This window comes from Oncorhynchus mykiss, chromosome 13 (assembly GCF_057628025.1).
Source record: "Oncorhynchus mykiss isolate SJ-2025 chromosome 13, ASM5762802v1, whole genome shotgun sequence".
NCBI classification, from domain to species: Eukaryota; Metazoa; Chordata; class Actinopteri; order Salmoniformes; family Salmonidae; genus Oncorhynchus; species Oncorhynchus mykiss.
The window spans coordinates 22,790,778-22,813,419 of NC_143034.1; the positions used below are offsets into that span (position 1 = coordinate 22,790,778).

General features: G+C 44.9%; 1 protein-coding gene across 9 annotated transcripts; it reads right to left on the reverse strand.

Annotated features, from left to right (window-relative positions):
- Nucleotides 1-181: 181 nt before the first annotated feature.
- LOC110485726 (meiosis regulator and mRNA stability factor 1) lies at nucleotides 182-22,642 on the reverse strand. 9 transcript variants are annotated; one of them, XM_090195800.1, is made up of 27 exons: nucleotides 22,372-22,642; nucleotides 20,150-20,358; nucleotides 18,116-18,295; nucleotides 17,083-17,227; nucleotides 16,720-16,928; nucleotides 16,484-16,601; nucleotides 16,204-16,379; nucleotides 15,185-15,700; nucleotides 14,260-14,414; nucleotides 13,725-13,901; nucleotides 13,213-13,420; nucleotides 12,803-12,981; nucleotides 12,541-12,621; nucleotides 10,458-10,694; nucleotides 10,208-10,327; nucleotides 9,763-9,944; nucleotides 9,178-9,398; nucleotides 8,669-8,811; nucleotides 8,178-8,311; nucleotides 7,028-7,230; nucleotides 6,467-6,694; nucleotides 5,803-6,042; nucleotides 5,118-5,348; nucleotides 4,699-4,759; nucleotides 4,294-4,401; nucleotides 3,989-4,147; nucleotides 182-3,820 (listed from the first exon to the last, which is right to left on the reverse strand). In XM_090195800.1, the coding sequence occupies exons 2-27, from the start codon at nucleotides 20,309-20,311 to the stop codon at nucleotides 3,573-3,575; spliced, it is 4,821 nt and encodes a 1,606-aa protein (XP_090051926.1). In that variant the 5' UTR covers nucleotides 20,312-20,358; nucleotides 22,372-22,642; the 3' UTR covers nucleotides 182-3,572. The 9 variants fall into 9 exon arrangements, with proteins under 9 accessions (XP_090051926.1, XP_036796281.2, XP_036796280.2 ...); XM_036940386.2 differs by having other exon boundaries at nucleotides 17,468-18,295; nucleotides 22,372-22,500; XM_036940385.2 differs by lacking the exon at nucleotides 22,372-22,642 and adding an exon at nucleotides 22,128-22,348 and having other exon boundaries at nucleotides 17,468-18,295.

Consider the following 22,642-nt stretch of genomic DNA (forward strand, 5'->3'; position numbering starts at 1 on the left):
TCACTGGTTTTTCAAGTCAATTAAAGGGATCGTTCAGTTTGAAGTTTTAGTAACATTGCTAAATTACCAGTTAGCAAAACATAAAACCCTTTGCATTTACTGTCACTTTCAGCAAGTAAAAAATATAACACCTTTAACTATCCCTTTAAGAGAAACTCAAGTCAAAAATAAGAGGAAGGAGTAATGCTTCAGTGATTTATTCAACAGAAATCATTTGGTCCCCTCAACATCAATGAAACGGTTACAACAACGTCTTGTATGGTATGGTGAGCTGAGGTGAAGGGGGAACAGGGAGAAGGAACGATAGAATACTTCAGTGAAACAAATACAGAACAGAAAAATTATCACAAAGGATAACCTTGACAAAAAACTGGAGGGGGTGAGATCCATGGGAGTACAACAGAGAGACTAAGAGAAGTGCAAACAAACGTTGACATGGGCGTATCCAAAATAGCACCACATTCCCTATATAGTGCACTACTTTTGACCAGAGTTCATATAAAGTAGTGCACTATATAGGGAATATGCTGCCGTTTCAGATGCAGACCATGACATACTCACTTCGAGATACAATTAAATCGCACTACAGTGGAGTCCGATACAAATTAACCAATGACAAAACCTTGCAAAACTATTTTTTTTTCCACCTCAGAAATGAACAAACCCACAATAAACCTCCTTTTACAAGAACCAAAGCTATGCAAAGGTGCATACGGAGTACTTTACCAGTACATGCTGCTTTTAACTGATGTAAGCAAACTTAGGAGAATTGTACCTCTTATTTTAACTCTGCCTTCTGAGATAGTGGACACTGTAGCACCTGGGAGTTAGTTCTAACGTAAAACACAGTTGTATCTTTCGAGGCCAAACTAAAGTATAATTTAAGTTTTAGTGCACAATTTTAAGGCAATTTTTGTGCCGATTGTCCCTTTGTTAAAGAGAGAAATAAGATTCTGCCCATTGTTAAAATTGAAAATAACACTTTCGGAAGATTCTGAGCCTTTAAGCCGTTATGCCTCAATATACCGTATCGGAAATCGCTCAAGATTCTGGGAAATCCACCTCCTTGAGTCATGTAATTAGAAACAGGAAGGAAATCTTGGGCGTCAAAACACAAAAGTCCAGTAACTAATGAGGAGAATCAAATTAGATGCTAATTTGAAACACAGTCAACAGGAAAAACACTAACAGGACAGGAATCTGAGTAGCCATATTGGCTCTTGGCAAGGAGATCACTATCATGGGCTCTGGCCCAATTTCTCTGGTCTTCAACTGAATCTCCAACACATACAGTAACACTGACAGAAGGAGACATTTTGGATCAAAGGAGATGGACATCAGGGGCCCTGGCCCAATTCTCTGGTCTTTTCTGCATCTTCAACACAGTAGCAGCACAAGAGAGAAAACTGCATCTTTCAACATCCGTTCATAGGGATGCTGTTTTCCCCTTACATCAAGTCATGCCGTCTACTTTCCAAACCATGCTTGTAGGTAGGGACTCAATGTCATAACCTGGGGTTGGTTGGTACAATCAGCACTCTCATCAACACGTAGGATAGGCAACAACAAAAAATAAATCTATAGACAATCACAAGTAAAAATGTTATGTAAAGACGATTGAGGTATGTTATGTCTCCAGTCCATTCAGTAGCCATCCCTTACTCAGCACCATGGCAGATACAAGCCATTGTAAGAGCCAGGCGTTGTCCAGAGCCGCACGAGGGCCTTTGTCCCTTTGATCCTATCGGGGCCTCCAGGGGCCCTTCTTGCTGTTTCATGTGTAGCTGGAGCACACAAGTACCCATCTTTTCTCTCCACTTTTACTAAAAACACCAAGTCTATCTCATTGTTTTAAAAATCAAAAATCCCAGCTCCTCTACTCAACCAGTAGAGACAACACTGAAAATGTAGACAAAAAGCAACAAGGTTGAACAAAAACAACCTTGGGCGTTTCCACAGTAACCAGGAGTGTGTGGGGGGGGGGGGGGGGGTGATGTAAACTGTAACCAGGAGTGAGGGGGAGGGGGGGGGTGATGTAAACAATACCTCTAATATATGGTTTCTGCGGAAACAAGACAACTTCAACTAATTTCTTTAAAAAAAATGCAGTTCACCAACAGTCTGATTTCTGACCTAATAGGTTTACACCATGCATAAAATGTTGTTTTTTTATGCACAACATGCATATTACACACCACCTATAAGTTATTCAAGTGTAAACCACACTCAATCTCTAAAAATACAAAAACAGAAATCATTTCTACTTAGCTATTGGCAGGAAACAGTGTCATCATATCTTTGTTCACGCTGCCTCCAAGCTTTTTAACACTTGGTCCGAGTATTCAGGGTCTTGGCTTCTGCCTTGCCTAAATAACGGCCCAAGGCAGACTGGCCCTCAACCTCGCCAAGAGCTTGTTTAAAACTCTTCACGGAGGAGTCAGAATTCCTTCTCTTTCACACTGTCGTACACATTGGAGACAGCGCTGATTGCGACACCCCATTGAGAACACACAAATACAAGCTTAGGTCGATTTGACTGAGACCAGACAGTCGTCAAAGTTACTTCGAAGCCACTTTGGCAGCTTGATCCCTCCTGCCATTGACTCGATACTTAAAGGAGAAACTGAAAACACCAGCCATATAGGCTACTACTTTATGAAAGCACATAGTCAAGGTGGAACGATGTCTGAGGACTCTGGACTGTGAACTGAACACAATGCTAAACATCGCCCAAGAGAAAGAGTTAAAAGAATGAGATGGGCACGGTTACTCAACAACAATAATTGTCAATACTACCTCCAAAGCTGCCTCAATGGCAAAGCTCAAATATTTTTTTGTACTTCTAGCTGTATGAAGAAGTGCATTTGTCCGATGACAAAATGCAATGGGGACAACACAGGGGAGAGGGCAGTAGACACTCAAAATAATGACGTTTCTCTACATATTTATATAGCTTTCCCTCAGAGCTTCCTTGACAATAATTAACATGATATAAAATCCCTATATAAGTTCCCATTTTTAAACAAGTTACTGTATTAAATCTCTGAGGGGTTTTGAGTTGAGGTAAGGGTATTCAGTGGTAAAATAGGCATCTTTTGCGATTTGCAGTGTAAACTCGTGGCTACAGTGCCAACTACCTCAGTATTTGTTGTTGCTGTATTGTGGGGAAGTTCTCTTTCCACTTTCAGAGAATCATGTTTCCAAACAGTTTATCCATAGTATATAATTCATATCTACCACAAAACCTTCCTGGACATGCATTAATAATCTGACTAAAATTACACGGCTTTGAAAAATGAATGGCTGTTGCAGAAATAACTGCAACAAGAAAACGCATGGCTTTGTGAGGAAACAACTACATCAACATGATGATTGAGTTTGAAAAGGGGAAAAGGCAAAGAAAGGAAATAACGTCACAGTTTGTTGCGGGGGGCATGACTAAAAACAAATCATTATTTTTGGGGCTTTTTACAATTTAGCTGATCAACTCTTAATTTTCGAGTTGTGTGTGATGAATGTGTGTGTGTGCGCGAGTGTGTGCTTGTTCCAGCATGTGATCGTCAGTGAGTGTCTTAGGGTGCGGCTGTAAAAGAGAAGTTAGCTGCCAGCTTCACTTTATTGCGAGGAGCCCTCTTGCTGGGGCTGTTTTCAACGGACGCCATTTTGCGGGTCACATTCTGTGGAGGCTTGGTAGTCATGGAAACCGAAACAACAATATTCTGGTTGTTGTCAGTTAATGCTTCTATAGGCTCAGATGTGTCACAGACAGCAGGGGCTGCTACTTCTTCTGCTACAGCTTCCTCCTCAAGTTTATCACGCTCTGAAAAACACAATGGCATCATATATCCAGGTCAGTCCAAGGGAAGATGTCAGCTGTGTGTATAGCGGAGCACGAGTAAGCTCGAAGCTAATGCCTAGGAGGGCTAACAGTCTCATTGCACACAGAAGACCTGGGTTTGAAACGCGGTTGATCACGTGATCAGCTCACCTGCTGGTGATGGCGTCTGCTCGAAGCGGATGAGGTCAGCCTGTTGGAGAACGGGGTCAGGGTGCAGCTGGGGAGAGGGCAGGCAGGAGGGTACTGGGCCACACAGCAGGTCTACTGGAGAGGTCAGACACAGCAGCTCTGTCTCCACCCCACCAACACCTGATGGAGAAAAAAAAAAAGAGACTTAATTTCTGCTTCAATGTATAAACAACTATTAAAAAAGCCTAAAAACACCTACAAGGCAGAAAGAAGAACATCAAAACATTGGTAATAGTGCCTATGACTCCAGTGGTGTGGTTAGCTACCTGGGCTGTGAGTTCCAGACTCTGTGTTGCTACAGGGGCTGTCTCTCTGGCTGGCCCCGTCCTCAGGCTCCTCTGAGGCTGCAGGGCTGGCTCCAGTGGCTCGAGCTGCTGAGGAGAACCAACCAACCAACCCACAGACCATTATTACACTCTTTCCATTACAGAGTAAAACACCGTGCCTTCAAGACACTACCATTTCTGTTCTCATCATACAAGCAAAATACCACGACTTCTGTTCCCATTACATGTCATGTTCAACTAGTCTTGTGTTGAAGGATCATACAACATGATGCCCGTGAGATGAACTGATAACAACCCCTTCCCGTATGTTAATACTAAATGCAGGTAAGGCCAAAGCCATTTGTTTCCACAGTTCCTGCTGCCAGACGGTTGATTAGTCTTTACCTTTCATATCGTTCTTCAAAACGATAATCCTCTTGTGGCCATGCCCTTTGATCCACACTACCTGCACACAGGCAGAAACAACATCCCATTTAATTACCACAAACCCCATCCATCAGTCACCAGAGTCTGCTATGGGGGCTAAAGCCGCACAGTGCAGGGACAGAGAAGGCAACTAACCACATTGACTACATCTGCTGCTTCGACAGTGACATCCCCAGTGCAGGTCCATATGCTGAAGAACTCTTTAGATACAAGCGGTATAAATTCCCATCTTATCATCAACACATCTGTGTATTTCCAACATGTTGTTTAACAAGAAGTTTATTGTCTATCAGCTTTGAATTTGAGAAAAGCACTTCAACTTTTTTTGGTGAGGGTGAGGAGGAAGGCGAGCGTGGCGAGAGTTAGTAATTCTGTACCTGTGGTATGGCGTTGAGCAGGTCGTCTACGCTGCCGTAGCCGTAGGAGCGAGGTTGGAGGCCGCGTCCGGTGAACTTGGCATAGGCCCCGGGGAACTCCGTTAGGGAGATCTGGTGGTAGTGGTAGGTGTGGAGCAGGGCACGCACCCTACGGGCAAACTGGTACAGACGGGTTAGTCTAACTCTCTCCTCGCCACGCTCGCCTTCCTCCTCACCCTCACCGTAGAACAGCTAGGAGGGGGGGAGAGAGAGAGAAGGGAAGTTATGAGAAACACCAGGGGAGGGCAAACTTTGTGGCTCGAGGGCCACATTGGGATTTCGAAATGAAACAGAGGGCCACACACATTTTTTGGGGGGTGGGCCAGAATGGATGAGGGGTCGTAGTTTGCCGACCCTGGTCTAGACTAGACCTACACACAAAGACCTAATGGTCATCATTCCAACATATAACAACAGTGTTTCATTCAAAAGGATTGTGCAATACGTCTCAGACAATTACAAAACCCGACTAACACAATGCTACCCAACTTTAAGACCCGGTGAAAAAGCCCTAAAAAATGCTTTCAACAGGAATCCATGATCCTTCTTATCAGACAAATAGGCAGTAGAGCAAAAAGGTTCCAGTCTATAGAACTAGAATTAAACATTAGTATAGTATGATATCTCTATGGTCCAGTCCACCGACCTCCACCAGGTAAGGCAGGCTCTTCAGCAGCTCGCTGAGCGAGAGGAAGCCGTATTCACAGGGGTTGAGCTGTACCCCATGTACAGAATGATACAGCAGACTCAAGCCCTCCACGCTGACGGAGCCGTCTCCCTCGTGCTGCCCCAGGCCCATCAGCAGGGACAGCAGCTGGCACGTTAATGAGCGCAGAGACTTCCTGTTGATCAGCTGGACCTCACGGCCGTTAGTGCCGTCCACCACCTGAGGAGTAGATCAAATCAGATGTATTTATAAAAGTCCCTTTATACTGCAGCAGGTATCAAAGTGCCTTCAGTTGGAGGTGAGAGATGAACCTTGGCATTCAGAGAACATGGCTGAATCTGGAATTGATGGCTCATTTCCAATATAAAGATGACATTTCAACGCACCAATAAGGGGCCTGCACACTCAAACCTCATCCAAGCCACTTCAGTGACATCAGGAAATACTTGTGACTCATCCTTAGGGGCCAAAATAATGTTTACACGAGGTCTTGTATAGCCCAGGATGCTCTTGTTCAGTGTTGGGGTCGACAACCATCAAAACATGCAGTATCACAACCATTTAAATCAGTCTAAATCTATTAAAGTACAACAGCCTACTACAGATGTATTTGACTGAACTGACTAGAAAGTTCCAACCATACCTTGACGACGTGGCAGAGGTTGACGAGCAGGGCGGGCAGGGAGGAGACGTCGTAGTCCTGGAGCCTCAGGCCGTAGCCGAAGGTCTTGCTGTACTCAGACAGTAGCTGGGCAGCAGGCAGGCTGGAGTCTCTCTGGGAACGGAGCATCTTGACCAGCTGGGCAGCCAGGGCCTTCACACGCTCTACCTCTGTTAGTGTCAGCACCTTCTCCTCTCCACACTCCAACACCTGGGGAGAGAGAGAGGTTCCATAACAAAATGTCCACTCTACTCTAGGAATAATGTTATTTGTACTGATAATAAATGACCCATTGGGACAGAAATGAGACGCACACCAATATTTATTACACACAATTTTTATGGGAGGTGAAAAAAAAAATAGCTGCTGGGTATGACAGTTATTACTGTCAGACGTTGCAATTAATTTCCAAATTAAGGTAGTGCTCTGGATAAATTGAGGATAATCTGCCATTATCAATGGCTTCTCCTGCCGCACTCTGAAGTCAACAAATAAAAACACACATTCCTCCTGGGACAGAGAATGACTCTGGCCTCCACCCACCACGAGTACGTCGGGGATGGCCTCGAAGAGCTCCATGAGCTTGGTGAAGCCGTAGTAGGCGAGTTTGCACTGGCGTCCGAAGTGGTGGTGGTAGGTAGGGATGAACTTGGAGAAGGCCATGCGACAGTGGGCCTGGTGACGCAGTAGGTCCACCACCTCCTTACCAAACTGCTTGGTCCGCTCCATCTCATCTGATGTACGATCTGAGGGGGACGAGGACAAAGGAGGGCAAGAGTTAACAACTCAGTTCTCATTATTTATAATATATATTTTTAGAAGCCAGTTAGACATGTTCTCTGCTGGATGGCGTCTCCCTGTTGTAATAAACCACGTATTTATACATTTACTTCACCTTTTCTCCTTTTAACTCACCTGGTAATTCCTATTACAGCTCATTTCATTTTTTTGCCATTTTAAAGATTATACAGAAAAACAGGTAGAGGGAAAAACAACCTGATCCCCAAACCACATCAACCCCATACCAAGTAGAACAGGTATTTTCTGACTCTATTGAACAGAGAGAGGATGACAGTGTGGAAAGAGGTTGTGTCAAAAGGCAGTAGGCCGGGTTTAAACCTACTGTACGCCGACACCGTAGACGTGTACCGAAGGCTGCGGCATTACTGCTACACCAGCCAGGTCACAGTCAGGAGATAGTCAGGCATATGTGTGTGTGTGAAATGCATTACTTTATTCCATGCCAAGGATATTCTTATCCATCTCCAAGGGAATTTCTGGGTTGAATAAAGAGTGAAAAAAAAACCTATCCAAAACAACAGTGACTAATATTTCACGATTTCCCCCCAGGGATCAAATGTACAACTACAGACACAAACAAGACAACAACCCAACCGTCTGGTCCCAAGTTCAACATATTTTCTAAACAAATGTTACCAATATTTCACGTTCCTTCCTAAAGCTGGGTATGTTCCCCCAGAGGATCAAATGTACGAGAAAGACAGAACAACCCTCTGGTAGTTTATCCATGACCCTGATATCAGACCCATTAGGGTTGCAAAATTCTTGTTACTTTCCCCAAATTCCCAGAAAAGTACACTGGAACAATAACCACGAAAAATACAGAATCCTTTTGGGGAAGTTACCGGAATGTTGCATACCCTAAGACCCATACAGAGGGACCTCATCTCACCTCTCTTGGGTACAGAGATGACAGTGTCCAAGTCCTGGTGTGTGATGGTGATGGTGGTGTCAGGGATCTCAGCTAGCAGGTCCATCAGATCACACATCCCATAGTCCAGCACCCGCCAGTCTCTGGAGAAGCACCTGTAGCAATAGAAACACATTGAATGAACACACACACAGACAGGGAGCCATTTGACACAGAAAAGACACTTCCAAATGAATTCATATAAACACCATCACAAGTAAAAACACCTCCAAATAAGCCAATAGAAACAGAATCCAAACAAAAAAATAAAACAAATACTTTACTGTTAATTAACAATAGCTGACAGGAATGTGCTTAGCTTAGGATAGACAACATGATTGGCTGAGAGTGTGGGAATGGGCGGTCCTCCTATAGAATTGACCAGTGGTTGGTCTGAATTTTAGACTCTTTGGCTCGACGGTATGATTTGCTGAGAGAGCGGCGGAGTGGGCAGTTCCTATGGTAGTACTGACCAATGGTAGGCCTGCATGAAGTCTGTGATGGCCACCTGTTTGCTGGCCTGGAACTTGAGCAGTTTGAGGAGGTCCTGGGTGAATCTTTTCACCTGGGCACGGTGTGTCAGGGTCAGCAGACGCTTGGTCCCCATGCCAAGGATCTGGAGTTGAGAGGAAAGAGAGATTCATTCATGCTTTGTTTACTTCAGGGGTCGCCACCACTGAGTGTATGCAAGCACTTCCTGCTGCAATAATCTATTAGATATTGTACTAATTGTTTCTGTCAGGGATCTAACCTCAAGGCTGTTGAAGTGTGTAATGAGAAACAAAGTGGGCAAGGCTTTGTTAGAAGGGATAGCAGATGGTCTCCCAGTCTCTTCATTGTGTGTTTGAGCTAGGAAGTCACTAAACTAGCAAGATTAAAAGTGATCCGTCGTGTGTCAATTAATTGAGCTTGAGTAACTGCCATCTTTGATTATCTGTGTAAGTGAGCGATTTATTAAACTGTACGTGTGTATGTATCATACCTGCAGTACGTGAGGCACAGCCTCCAGTAGCTCCAGCAGCTTAGAGTATCCGTAGTCAGAGACCCTACACTGCTTGGCATAGTGGTGGTGGTAGGCAGGTATGAACTTGCTGATGGGCATCAGGTTGCAGGGCTGACCCTTCATCAGGTCAATGAGCTCTCTACTGAACTGGATCAACTGGGGGTTCCCCACCGGGGACTTGCATCGCTGCGTCCACTGGTCTATGACACACACACACAGCAAGAGGTTTTAATGACTTCTATTATGATAGTAGTATGGTTGCAGCTCTGTCTTGGAGTGCTGGTATCTGCGTCAGCAGCACAGTATCCACCTACTAAAAATGTCAGGAAAGCAGTTTTTAGCTCAACATATCTCTGACACAATTCTTATGGCCTCCCGAGTCTCTTCAAGTGTCTTTGAGAACGGTCTTATGCGATAGGGGTCTCCATTGTTAATGAATATAGGGTTTAAATTCTGTAGGTTTGTATTGCTTTTATGAACCCCAGAAGATTCCTCTGCGAGTCTAAATAAAAGGTTTTCAATGTAATTCTCCCCGAGGGTTAGGGCTGAGAGTCAGGTCAGTACCTGTGTTGGATGCGGGCGGCTTGTTGTGGATCCACTTGATGACCTTGAAGCCGTTCTGAGCAGTGACGATGTTAATGCCTGGTATACAGGTGATGAGGTGCTCCAAGGGGACACTACCCTCCTCCTCCCCCTCTTCAGACACCGCCAGGGGGCCCAACTCTGATGCATAGCACTCTGAGAAACTGAGTCACAGGAAAGCAAAATTAATATTCATGAAACACAAAATCTAGTAACATTTACAGTGTTATACGAAATTCCAAATGGCCATTGCAGTCCATTTGTATGAAATGGGTTCTAGAAATATTGTTTTGATTTATTAAAAAAGGTCTTTCCCATAAAAGTTCACTTATTTCAAGGCAGATCTCTCCCACTCCATTTATTGAATTCAACTTTATTAAGCATCCACTGTCCGTTAATCTATCCAGGCAGAGACAGCGTTGGTTACCTGAGCAGGGGCAGGGTTCCCTCATGGGACTGTAGCAGACAGTGGACCTGGGAGGCCAGGGTCTTCAGAGACACCACCACAAAAGGAATCTTATACGAGTCTGGGTCAAAGTCTGCCTCACTACAGGGGGGGACAGAGAGAGATCGAGCTCTTATGAAATACTTTCTCAAAAAGTCCTGTAAGATGACATAAATATATGTGTGTGTGTGTGTGTGTGTGTGCGCATATGGGTCTTTCAGTCTATCCCTACCTGAAGTTCTGCTGTGTGTAGTGGTAACTGCAGACAGGCTCGTGGTACTCCAACTGTTCAAACACCACAGGACTACCATTAGCCGAGGACCCTTCCAGGGACTGAGACGACCCCAGAGGGCTCTGCCTGGCCTGGCTACTGGGGAGGAGACACACCAGCCTGCCTCCACCCTGCTCCCTCACCGCCACAACCTCTTGTAGTCTGTATAGGTCGCTCACCACCAGCTTACGACCAAATCTGGGGAGAGGTGGAGAGATGGGTGGAAGGGAATTAATAAAGTACATTGACATAGCCATTACTTAGCCTCCATTTACACAGGCAGCCCAATTCTGATCTTTTTCCCCCCACTGATTGGTCTTTTAACCTGTTAGAGCTCTAGGGGCGCTATTTCATTTTTGGATAAAAAACGTTCCCGTTTTAAGCGCGATATTTTGTCACGAAAAGATGCTCGACTATGCATATTCTTGACAGTTTTGGAAAGAAAACACTGAAGTTTCAGAATCTGCAAAGATTTTGTCTGTAAGTGCCCCAGAACTCATTCTACAGGCGAAACCAAGATGATGCATCACCCAGGAATTAGCAGAATTTCTGAAGCTCTGTTTTCCATTCTCTCCTTATATGGCTGTGATTGCGCAACGAATGAGCCTACACTTTCTGTCGTTCGCCCAAGGTCTTAGCAGCATTGTGACGTATTTGTAGGCATATCATTGGAAGATTGACCATAAGAGACTACATTTTCCAAGTGTCCGCCTGGTGTCCTGCGTCGAATTCGGTGCGCAATTGCCAGCTGCTTCTACTTTACCATTTGATTCAGGGGAGAAAGCATGTGTCCAAGAACGATGTATCAATGAAGATATATGTGAAAAACACCTTGATGATTGATTCTAAACAACGTTTGCCATGTTTTCAGTCGATATTATGGAGTTAATTTGGAAAAAAGTTTGCGTTTTGAGGACTGAATTTATGGATTTTTTTTGGTAGCCAAATGTGATGTATAAAACGGAGCTATTTCTAATACACAAGGAATCTTTTTGGAAAAACTGAGCATCTGCTATCTAACTGAGAGTATCCTCATTGAAAACATCAGAAGTTCTTCAAAGGTAAATTATTTTATTTGAAGGCTTTTATGTTTTTGTTAATGTTGCTTCTGGATGCTAACGCTAATGCTAACGCTAAATGCTAACGCGAAATGCTAACGCTAGCTAGCTACTTTTACACAAATGATTGTTTTCCTATGGTTGAGAAGCATATTTTGAAAATCTGAGATGACAGTGTTGTTTACAAAAGGCTAAGCTTGAGAGATGGCATATTTATTTCATTTCATTTGCGATTTTCATAAATAGTTAACGTTGTGTTATGCTAATGAGCTTGCTGATAGATTTACACAATCCTGGATACAGGGGTTTTTTCATAGCTAAACGTGACGCAGAAAACGGAGCGATTTGTCCTAAACAAATAATCTTTCAGGAAAAACTGAACATTTGCTATCTGAGAGTCTCCTCATTGAAAACATCTGAAGTTCTTCAAAGGTAAATAATTTTTTTGAATGCTTTTCTGTTTTTTTGTGTAAATGTTGCCAGCTGAATGCTAATGCTAAATGCTACGTTAGCCATCAATACTGTTACACAAATGCTTGTTTTGCAATGGTTGAGAAGCATATTTTGAAAATCTGAGATGACAGTGTTGTTAACAAAAGGCTAAGCTTGAGAGCTAGCATATTTATTTCATTTCATTTGCGATTTTCATGAATAGTTAACGTTGCGTTATGGTAATGAGCTTGAGTCTGTATTCACGATCCCGGATCCGGGATGGGGAGATCAGAAAGGTTAACCAATTAAATCAGATCTTATTGGTCAAAAGACCAATTAGTGAAAAAAAAAATATCAGGGCCCGTTTTCCCAAAAGCATCTTAAGAATAAGTTCATTAGAACCATAGGATCCCATAGCTCTGTTGAACTTAGCATTAAGATGCTTTTGGGAGAAAGTGTAAACGCAGCCAGAGTACTTAACATTGCATAGGACTAACTCCTACAGGGGTGGAGGGAGGTTGAGTGATGAGGAGGAGAGAAGCAACATGACTCACTTTTTCTCGTAGATTTCAGTGAACTTGAAAAGGGGAAGACAGCTGGCTGGCGCGTCCTGGAGAATCTGGAAGATTTCAGAGCTGTAGAAAGAGGAAACCTTTTCATACCATCCGAATCCATCTCAAACCAGGTACAAATCATGTGTTGGCGACATTTAAAAAAGGACGGTGACGAGTTCCCCGATCGAAGACATGAAACTGCCAAATGATGTGACAAGTAAGGGAGAGAGTACTACCTCAATGTTAGCTGTGCTGTACATACCGGAGCATGGCTAGAGACTTGTTGCCGGCCCCGGTGATGAGGGAGACGTGGATGCGTTTGCTTCCTATCTTGTAGCGGTGCAGGCTGCTCACAGCACTGATGGCCTGCTGTAGGGAGACGAACTGGACGGTGGCCTTCAGCTGGTAGTCTGTGTGGGGACTCAGCTCTACGCCTTTAACCTGGAGGGAGACACGCACGTTAGCTTCTCATGTCGTCTACAGTGTTCGCGATTTGGCACAAGCACACACAGCCGCGTCAGAAAATGACAGAATAGGTTGAATCAATACAATGACACTAAACTACTAAATCTTGACCTCGCCATCTTGCTATTTAGCCTCAAATGGGAGACAGATTAAAGCTCCATTCATCTATAATGAATAGCATCAGAATACTGTCTGTACAGGACTCACCCGTCCGTGTCTGGAGAAGGCGTCGTGCAGGCTCTGCTGCAGCTCCTTACGGGACATCCTGTAGTCCAGATTGGCCACCTGTAAGTCTGCCCCGTCCGAGAAGGGCTCCGAGGCCTGTGGGCCCACAGGCAGACAGGGGCTGCTGCTGCCCCGGGGAGGAGGGCCTATTAGGGGGGAGGAGCGGCTCGACATGCAGGGGGATCCACTCCTGGAGCAGAGAGAAAGTTGAGTTGAGTGGGTTGGTTGGCAGCACCAAAGGAAGGTATAGATTGAAATGTCCTGACCAAATCATCAAAGTGTCAGATATTTGTGTAGCTCAATGAGGTTACTTTAAGACGATTCGTGCAGGAAATGTTAAAACTAATTTGGGGGAATATTCCCTTGCATTGTTTTTTGGGGTATAAAAAAGGCTCAAGTTAAAACCAAGGCATAGACTGACGTCTCTCCTCGCCTAAAGACTGCTTACAGGGTAAGGAAACAAATAGTAATTCTGTAGTGTCTGAAGGTCTCACCGTGAGGACCAGGAGCCTTGGGAGAGGCCCTGTGGCTGGGGGAGGACCGAGGCGCTAAAGGTCTTGTGCAGGGTCAGCTTGCTGAAGGCAGAGGGGGTGCTGATCTGGAACTCTCCAGAGCTCCGGTCCACATGACGCTCAGAGTCCGATGCACTGCGGGGGCTGGAGAGGTCCCTCCTGATGGGAGAGGGGACATTAACTCGAAGTTTAAAGATTATGGCATACTCAGCTCTCTGAAAACAGCAACTGCATGTGAGAGTTTTTGGCATCACCTCAGCTCCAGTAGTTTGAGCACAAGCCACCTCATTTAGAAACAGCTGCTTATTAATTCCTACATCTGCCTATGTGTTCTACACTTCCTTGGGTCGATGGAGGCCTCTATAACAGGGATACTTTTTGCAGGCCATTTTACAATATTGAAGGTAAAAACACATACAAGCCTGTGGGAACCAACTGTGATGGAACCATCTAACTATTAGTACATTTGTTCTTTCTTCATTTTAGTCTGAAAGGGGCCCTGGTGTCCATAGCGTACCTCCTGCAGCTGAACATAGACTCTCCTATGAGGCCGGCCTTGATGGGGTGTTGCTGGGACGGCCCCTCTCCGTTACTGTGGGGGGAGGAGTTGCGCTGGCCTTTCTCCAGGGGGAAACCCCCAATCTTGGGCTTGGTCTCCAGTCCACCTAGCTCCTGCACCAGGGGGACAACCAAAGTGTAACTAGATATGTAGTGGTGAATGTATTAGAAAAGCCATCAGCTTGGCAGAATGGATGTGAAGAGGAAGAGGCTAATAAATAAACAATAGATCTGAGAGGAAGTGGTCCTTCAGAATGCTGGTGATTTTTTACCAAAGCTATTTATTCAAATCAGAGCTATACGCTTCCCCCATTGTTAGTATTATTCAACCTCTTGTATTGTCATAACTCTGACATTATCATCACCATTCTGCAGTCTTCCCCTCAGCTCTATTGTCGGGTGGAGACAAAGCAACGGAGGAGCAGAATAAAAAGAGCAGAGATCAAAGTAACACATCAAAAGCGTAGAAGAAAGAGACCATAAAAAACAGACTGTTACGGCCGGCGGGACAGGAAGCGATTACAAACAGAAGCAGGATTCTGACGAGATGAGGCATGGGATAGAGCAAAGATATGGGAGAGAGAGATATGCAATCATTAGATTGATCGAGGCATTAATTGACGCAATTAATTTAAAAAAAGATCAGCCAGACCTTATATGAAGCATGGGACAAAGTGTTGAAATGCCACACATTGATTAAAGCATTACATGAAATGTTGAACGAAGCACAGAAACAGACCAGGCTTTAAACTACATGAAGTAGGGGATGAAGCATGGCTATAGTTTAAAAGCCACAGGTTAGCGCAGGCAGAGTGGAGGACATGGACAGGGTTAGGGGAGGACAGGCGGCACGCGGGATGGGGGGACGGCAGGATGCTGCTGACCTGAGGAAGGGTTCTGGTTTGGAGGGGAACGGGGAAAGGTGTCCCCCCGCTCCCCCTCCTGGGGCTGTAGGGCCTCTCAGGCACCGGAACGGAGAGGGGGAGCGAGGATTCCCTCTCTCTCTGACACTCACGCCTCGCACGCCTTTTCCTCCTAGGGGAGCGCAGCTTCTCCAGGGGAAGGAAGGAAAAAGAGGAGGAGGGAAGAGGTTGAACTGGAAGCAGAGGTGGAGTCTCAGATGAGGAGGGTGGTGGGGTCGGGTCGTTTCCCTCCTCAGTGGACGGAGCTGAGAAGGAGAGGGTGATGCGCCGGCCGAACACGTCCTCGTTCTCCATGCGCTTGAGGGCGCGCTCCGCCGCTTCCTGCGAGCTGAAGCGGAGGACGGCGGTGCCGGTGGCCATGGAGACGCCCAGCACCTTGCCCCCGCAGTTGTCCGAGAGGCGGCGGAGGCGGTTGCCCACGCTCTTGCCGTCGCAGCCCGGCGGCAGGTTGTACACATAGAGCAGGTTGAAACCGAGCTGGTGGGGGGAGGAGAGGAGGGAAAGAGAGAAGAGGGGACCGCTCTGGGTTTACGTTTTTGAACATTCTTTGGAAATGTGTTTTGAAATGACAAGAGGTTTGCAGGGTCGGAGTCTTGTGATTCGTAGCATTACACTACTGAAGATCACACTGTAGAACGAGAGGGAAGACACAGGACCCGTGTGGCTCAGATGGTAGAGCATGGCACTTGCAAGGCCAGGGTTGTGGGTTCGATTCCCACAGAGGGACCAGTATGGACAAATATGAAAATGTAAGTTGCTCTGGATAAGAGTGTCTGCTAAATGACTCAAAAGTCAAATGTGAAGAGGTCTAGAACCATTGGAAGAGTAAAGGGCAGATTTCAGATCGCCCAGAAGTAATGCCTAAAGGGCAGATATTGTCTCTGAGTAACCAGTCAGAGTACTGTACATGTATTGAAAAGTGAACTTTGACATTCTGCAATATGGATTACATATATCAATTAAGCATCTCTGAAGCCTACCTGTGATTTGACAGCCTGTCTGGGCGGCAGGTCGGCTACCATCTCTTCAAAGGCCACGTGGCGGTGGGCGTGCTGCAGCAGGGCGTCCGACGTCTGACCGCTCTTATGGACCAGGATCACCTGGAAACCATGGCGATGCCGGAGATCACTCAGCTCGCTGGCAAAGTTCACGTCGGCTGCGAAACGGATTCAGAAAAGGGGTTAACTACCGCCAAGAGTGGACGAACGAACGAAATGAAAGAAAAACAGTTTTAACATAAGGTAAAATGAGCATACGCACAGGAGACTAGCACCACAGTAGCAGGGGCAGTGTGTGTTTCCGCAAAGCGCCGCAGGCTCTGACGAAGCTTGTCGTCCGCAGCGTTCTTGGCGGTAGCGTTAATGTGCGCTACCGTCACCTGGGGATTTTTTTTTACCAGAAGACAATCAGACATTGCTCATTTAGGTAGAGTCAGAGACTGAAGAATACAGTGGAACACTTTACCAGCTGAGGGAATCAGATCACACACAGGTTACCTGGCAGTTGTTGAGCTCCTGGATGACGGCCTTGTTCTCCTTGCTGATGTCACAGACGCAGATGAACTCTGCCTCTCTGTGGCCCTGGAAGAAGTGGCTGCGGAGGCGCTGGACCACAGCTGCAGCAGAGCGACCGCTGGGAACACAGCAGTTCTCGATGTCCCAGAAAACACCCACCGGAGGAATGTTCTCAGGGCCTTCTGGAGAACCTGGGGAGGAGAAAAACACCAAATGTGTTCAGAAATTGAGAGAAACTGGGAGGTACTACTGTCCTGCATGTCTCTAGTGAGAATTGTTTTTGGGAAAAATGTTGGTTCAGTGTGCCCTTCTGAACACGACTGGCATCATTACATTGATACATACCATACTTTGTTGCAGATTTGCCCAGGCTGGAACCCAGCAGTAGCAGGCCGTCGGAGGAGGTCCCACAGCCATTACACACGGGGATGGGCACAGAGACCGACTGGGCCAGGGGCAGAGGAATGTTAGGCCACAACTTGTCTGCAGGCTGAACACGTGGAAAGAACAAGTTATCATTCTGTAGTCAGACAAAACAACCCATGTCTTCAAATGTTGTAATATTGTACAGTCAGGGACGGCAAAGAGTCATTTCTAAATGATGGGCAAATGACACAAATTGTAACTTGTATGCATGTAACTGAACAAAGTACTGCCTGTTCCTGTATACAAGTGACACCCAATACAATGGAGTGCCACCACCACAGTGAACAAAGAGAATTCCACCAACCTTCGTCAAACAATCCCGGCAGTAGTGCGCCCCGGTGCGACAAACTGTGCGTTCAAGATTGAAGTGCATAGCATTAGAAGAACAGATATGTCCCGAGGTGGGTATGTGGGGGTCACTGTGTGCTGCCAATGATCTCTGGACCCCCAGAGTGGCAGGGTTGTAATCACCACCACAGGGGTAATACCCAGCTGCCCAATGGTGGGGGGTGGCGGTGGTAATGAATTTAGACTCGTTGTAGGGTAAAGGGATGGAGGGGTAAGAGTGGAGAGGTCTGAGAAGGCCTCCTGTACAGCAGGAGCATGGTAGGTGGGAGTGAGACTGAAAGGATAGGGGCTGGGACGTGGTGTCTACAGAGGGGATGTGGAGCTTGTAGCTCCCAGAGGGGAGTAGCGTGGCTCTGGCATCCCCTCCACCACCACCAAGGCTGGGGAAGTGCGGGTGTGAGTTGAGGGTGGTTGGCGTTATTTGACTGGCTCCTAGCCTGCTGAAAGAGGCTTCCTGAGAACATGGAGGGAGGTAGAGTGGGACACCACTGCTGACACCGACACCACTACTAATACTAGCGCTACCTCCACCACTAACAACCCCATAACCACCCCAACCTAATGGGTCTGTGCTGCAGTGCTCACAGTGAGTGCACACGCTTACTTTGGGACTACCCCCCTGTAGTGGTAGTTGTTGGAGGGAGTCTTGCGGAAGAGGAGGCAGACAGGGAGGGGGCAGAGGGAGGGGGGCGAGGGGGAAGGGCTGGGAGGCAGCGGTATGATGCGGAGGAGGAGGCAGATCTTTCAGCTCCAATACTGGCTTTCTTTTGTCCATGTAATCGTTCTGGGAAAAGAAGTTAAACAAACAAAAAGGTTATTTCTCAGCATAATCATTTCATGCTTACTACTTATTTTTTTTATTTGGCATTTGATTCCTGATTGATATTGTACTGCATTGTTGAGGAGAGTTAGTAAGCATATCACTGAACAGTGCTCACGTGACCAATAAACTTTGATATGATGGGGAAATGTTTTCTAGTTTACCCTGACCCATCTTTGTACAACTTACACCTCAGCTCTACTACACACGTGGCGTTGCTTTGCCTTCAGCGCCGTGTCAATGTGACGTTCTACCTGCTACACAGAACACACGCAACCAAAAATTATCCTTTTTCACTCGAGAATTGAACCTCTGTGAATCTTGAGCTTGGAGGCTGCCGTTGGACGGGACGCAAAAGCGAGCGCAACACAGTAGTATAGCAGCTTTCATTGATGTCAAAGGAAGCATTTCCTCAATGGCTGATGGCAATGCTGGATGCCCGATGTCTATAGCATAGCAGGGCCGTAAGATGGGAGAGAAAACCAAGTTGATGAAAGTAGGCCCGTTCAGTTCACTGATAAGAGTAAAGAGACGTGTGCTCCTGTGTGTCTAATATGTCAGATAGTGGCCTTGGGAGGATTCACGATATGTAATAAGAGGAACTGTCATTCTTGAACAACCAAGTTCAGGAACAAATGGTCTCTGGCTTTTGAAGCCTATCTAAAAATGACTGGAGGCAGCAATGTACATAGTTATGACTATAATGCTACATTTCACATTTCATTAAAAAAGGCAAGTAGGTTAAAGAACAAGTTCTTATTTACAATGACGGCCTACCCTGGCCAATCCCTCCTCTAATGGCGCTGGGCCAAATTGTACACCACCTTATGGGACTCCCGATCACAGCCGGTTGTGACACAGCCCGGGATCGAACCTGGGTCTGTAATGACGCCTTAGACCGCTGCGTCACTCAGGATCCCCAAATCCTCTTTTATTACACACATTTATTGACTTCACTCGCCACAATTCACACACTGCTTCCTCTCAAAGCTTCAAAATAATTGGTCCCTCCATGTTGAAATCAGTATCTTCAATGTCTACCCCTAATAATATGATTGATTAGAGCTGGGAAGAGAAACCACAAATTGACACCGACCACTTATCGTGGACATTTAGCTAATATCGTTCATTACCTGATAGGGACTTATTAAATAAGTTTGCTTATGTGGGCGATTGCTAACGGGACAATTGATAGCTACACCATTTAAAGTAGTAGTAGCTTTAACTCCTTTGGGATAGGGGGCGGTATTTTGACGTCCGGATGAAAAGCGTGCTTAAAGTAAACGGCCTGCTACTCAGGCCCAGAAGCTAGGATATGCATATAATTGGTAGATTTGGATAGAAAACACTCTAAAGTTTCTAAAACTGTTCAAATAATGTCTGTGAGTATGGCAGGCGAAACCCAGAGGACAACCCCCCCCCCCCCCCAAAATCATCCTACCACTGATTTCAATGGCTGGCATTTTTATTATAGGTCGAAATCGTGCCCGACTGCAGTTCCCAGGGCTTCCACTAGATGTCAACAGTCTAGAGTTTCAGGCTGGTTTTTGGAAAAATTAGCCAGAAATTGTCATTTTTCTGGGTAGCTCCCATTTTGGCTGTAGTGTTTCCAAGCGCGTGAATGAGAGCGCATTCTTTGGTATTTTTCTCCAGTAGAGATAATAACAATTATCAGTCTTAAATTGTATCGTTTATTTGCATATTAGGGTACCTAAGGTTTGTATTTTTGTACTTCATACCCATCATAGAACGTAAACTATCATCAGTCTCCGGCTACAATGTCAATACTTAATTGAAACAGAATGTAATGTTACATACTTGTTTGTCTGTGTTGTAACTTGGGGTGTTTTGCTGCTCGGGGGTGGAGAAGCACTCTGTGAGTTTCCAGAGCCGGGACGAGGCCTCTTTCTTGGGACGACTGAGCCATGGGAAGGGCCTAGAACTGCATATGGATCTCTCCTTTCCCAGTCCTTCCATCATACAACCTAGCAAAGCCTTTCACCATCTTGCTTCCTTCTCATGCTCCCCTAAGATAGAAAAAAGAGGAAGCCCTTTGTTTTAAATGTTTCCAAATTGGTCTTCATAAGTTTCCACTGGCTGCAATAGGGTAGCTAACGTTATCTAGCTAGCGACTACCACCGAATATTTAAACCTACACCCAGGGCTTTACAGAGCTACCATTTTGGGGGAATATGCTCCTAAATATTTAGCTGTGCTGTCTGGAATTATAACTTGGGAGCACAGTGCCCCTAAAAAAACAGAATCCAGGTAATAATTGTTGAAACGATTTCTTCGCTGTCTCGCAGCCGCAGTAGTATGCAAACATGTGGTGGCACAGAAAGGAAAAGGTAGCTTCTTCAGGAGAATAACATGTGGTGGCACAGAAAGGAAAAGGTAGCTTCTTCAGGAGAATAACATGTGGTGGCACAGAAAGGACAAGGTAGCTTCTTCAGCAGATGAGCTTCAAAACTAGCTAGGATTCATATATTTTAGCCATTTAGCAGACAATTATCTAGAGCGGTTTATAAGAGCAATTAGCGCTCCGATTTTTCACCAAGTCGGCTTGGGGATTCGAACCAGCAACCTTTCGGTTACGGTCCCAACACTCTTATCCACTAGGCTACCTGCCACCTAATACAAAAAAAAAAAAAAAAAAAAAAAAAATTATATATATATATATATATATATATATATATATATATATATATATATATATATATATATATATATATATATATATATATATATATATATACACCCACTATAGGCCATCTTAAAAATCTTCTAGATTTATTCAATTACAATAAACCCTGTATTTTTTGCTGGCAATTCTTATCAATGAAAGGGCAATCTGCAATTACTACAAAAATGTGGGACTTATAAATAATAAACACATTGATTCCTGAAGAGTAGAACTTAAACTGCCCCATGAGCTTAGTTTAACTGTCATAATCTGAATCAAAAATATAAACTTGTTTTCCCTATGTTTGTAAACAAAGTAAATGTAAACAAACACTATAGCCTCAAACATGGTTAAAACTGTACTTTTATATCATGATGGTCGGTCTGTGAATTTAAGTGTGGTTACATTTCCCACAGGCCAATCCCTCAACCTTTTACCGAAACAGTGGCGGGAAATCTGCTATGTTTATTTGTGTGCTTGGGAGCAAGTGTGGAAAATGTCAGCATAGAGCACCAAGCAAAATGTTAACTGCAGAGTTTAGCCAATTAAACTCAACGTTTTAAATCGTGGAGTTGAGTTGCCTATGCAGTTGTGACATGCTAGTGTGGATTTACTGTTTAGCTATACACGTGCCATTAAACTAAATGCGTGTTCCCGTTTGCTATGTTAATGACCAACTGCCCTCATATAATTCACTGGTTCATTTTAGTGGTGAAACGAGGCGTGCTAGCTAACAGGACTGCTTGCGTAAACCAATCTCAGTGTTTGGTTAGCAGCTAACCATAGTGAGTTAGCTAACGTTACATGGATTCGCTTGAAAGTAGTTAAAAACTAAACAATTTTGCGGTACAACCCAAACGACATAGCTTTCTCTCTAAAACCATTGTTGCAATTCCTCATAACACAACCTTGACAAATGACAAAGTGTGCCGTTAAAGTTAGCTCGCCTAGGTTGGTTAGGTAGCCAGCTAATGCTAACTGACGAGTGTCTGTTGAGACAGCACCTGCTACATACTGCTTAGTAGTAGGTACAAGGGATAACATCATGCTATATCAACAAACAGTCAACGTATTTGATTGGGGTATTTATCTAGATAACTGGTTATTTCTTACCTGACTGGCGAGCTAGCTAGCTACTTTACTTCCTTTCTTCTCATCATATCCCTCCGTAGTATTGTTTTGCGTTATCCGTCTACCTAGCAACCAGACGTTTTTTTTAACATACATTTGCCATAAACGATTCCACCACTGTCGCAATTGCACACAAAGCACCCAACTAGTTTCAAGTGTCCTTGCCACTGAGCTTATCGTTATATCCTTGCTAGCTGGTTATCGAATTCCTCAAAACGAAACTTACCATAATTACAACAGTATGCTGATCAAATTTGTAGCCATTGTAATGTAAAATAACTACTAAATAACCTGTAATGGAATAAATAATTTGCTAACGAAGGCAATTCGTTCTCTCTATTCTGGAACGTCCGTCAATTTCAAATCGTGTAATGTACACCCTTTTCTAGTGGGAAATTGGTTTAGCAAATGGAAACATTTGTTTGTGTCCACAAGGTTTATTTATTACATAACTCGTTTTTAATTTCTTAGAACTTGTAACGGTGCACCGAATGACT

Excerpts from the sequence above, each read along its gene's own strand:
- LOC110485726 (XM_036940386.2), bottom strand. The coding sequence starts at position 20,311 with ATGATGGAAGGACTGGGAAAGGAGAGATCCATATGCAGTTCTAGGCCC. Across the intron at positions 12,622-12,802 it reads AAGTCTCTAGCCATGCTCCG|CTCTGAAATCTTCCAGATTC; the intron begins GTATGTACAGCA and ends CTCTTTCTACAG. Across the intron at positions 8,812-9,177 it reads CTGTGCCTCACGTACTGCAG|ATCCTTGGCATGGGGACCAA; the intron begins GTATGATACATA and ends TCTCAACTCCAG.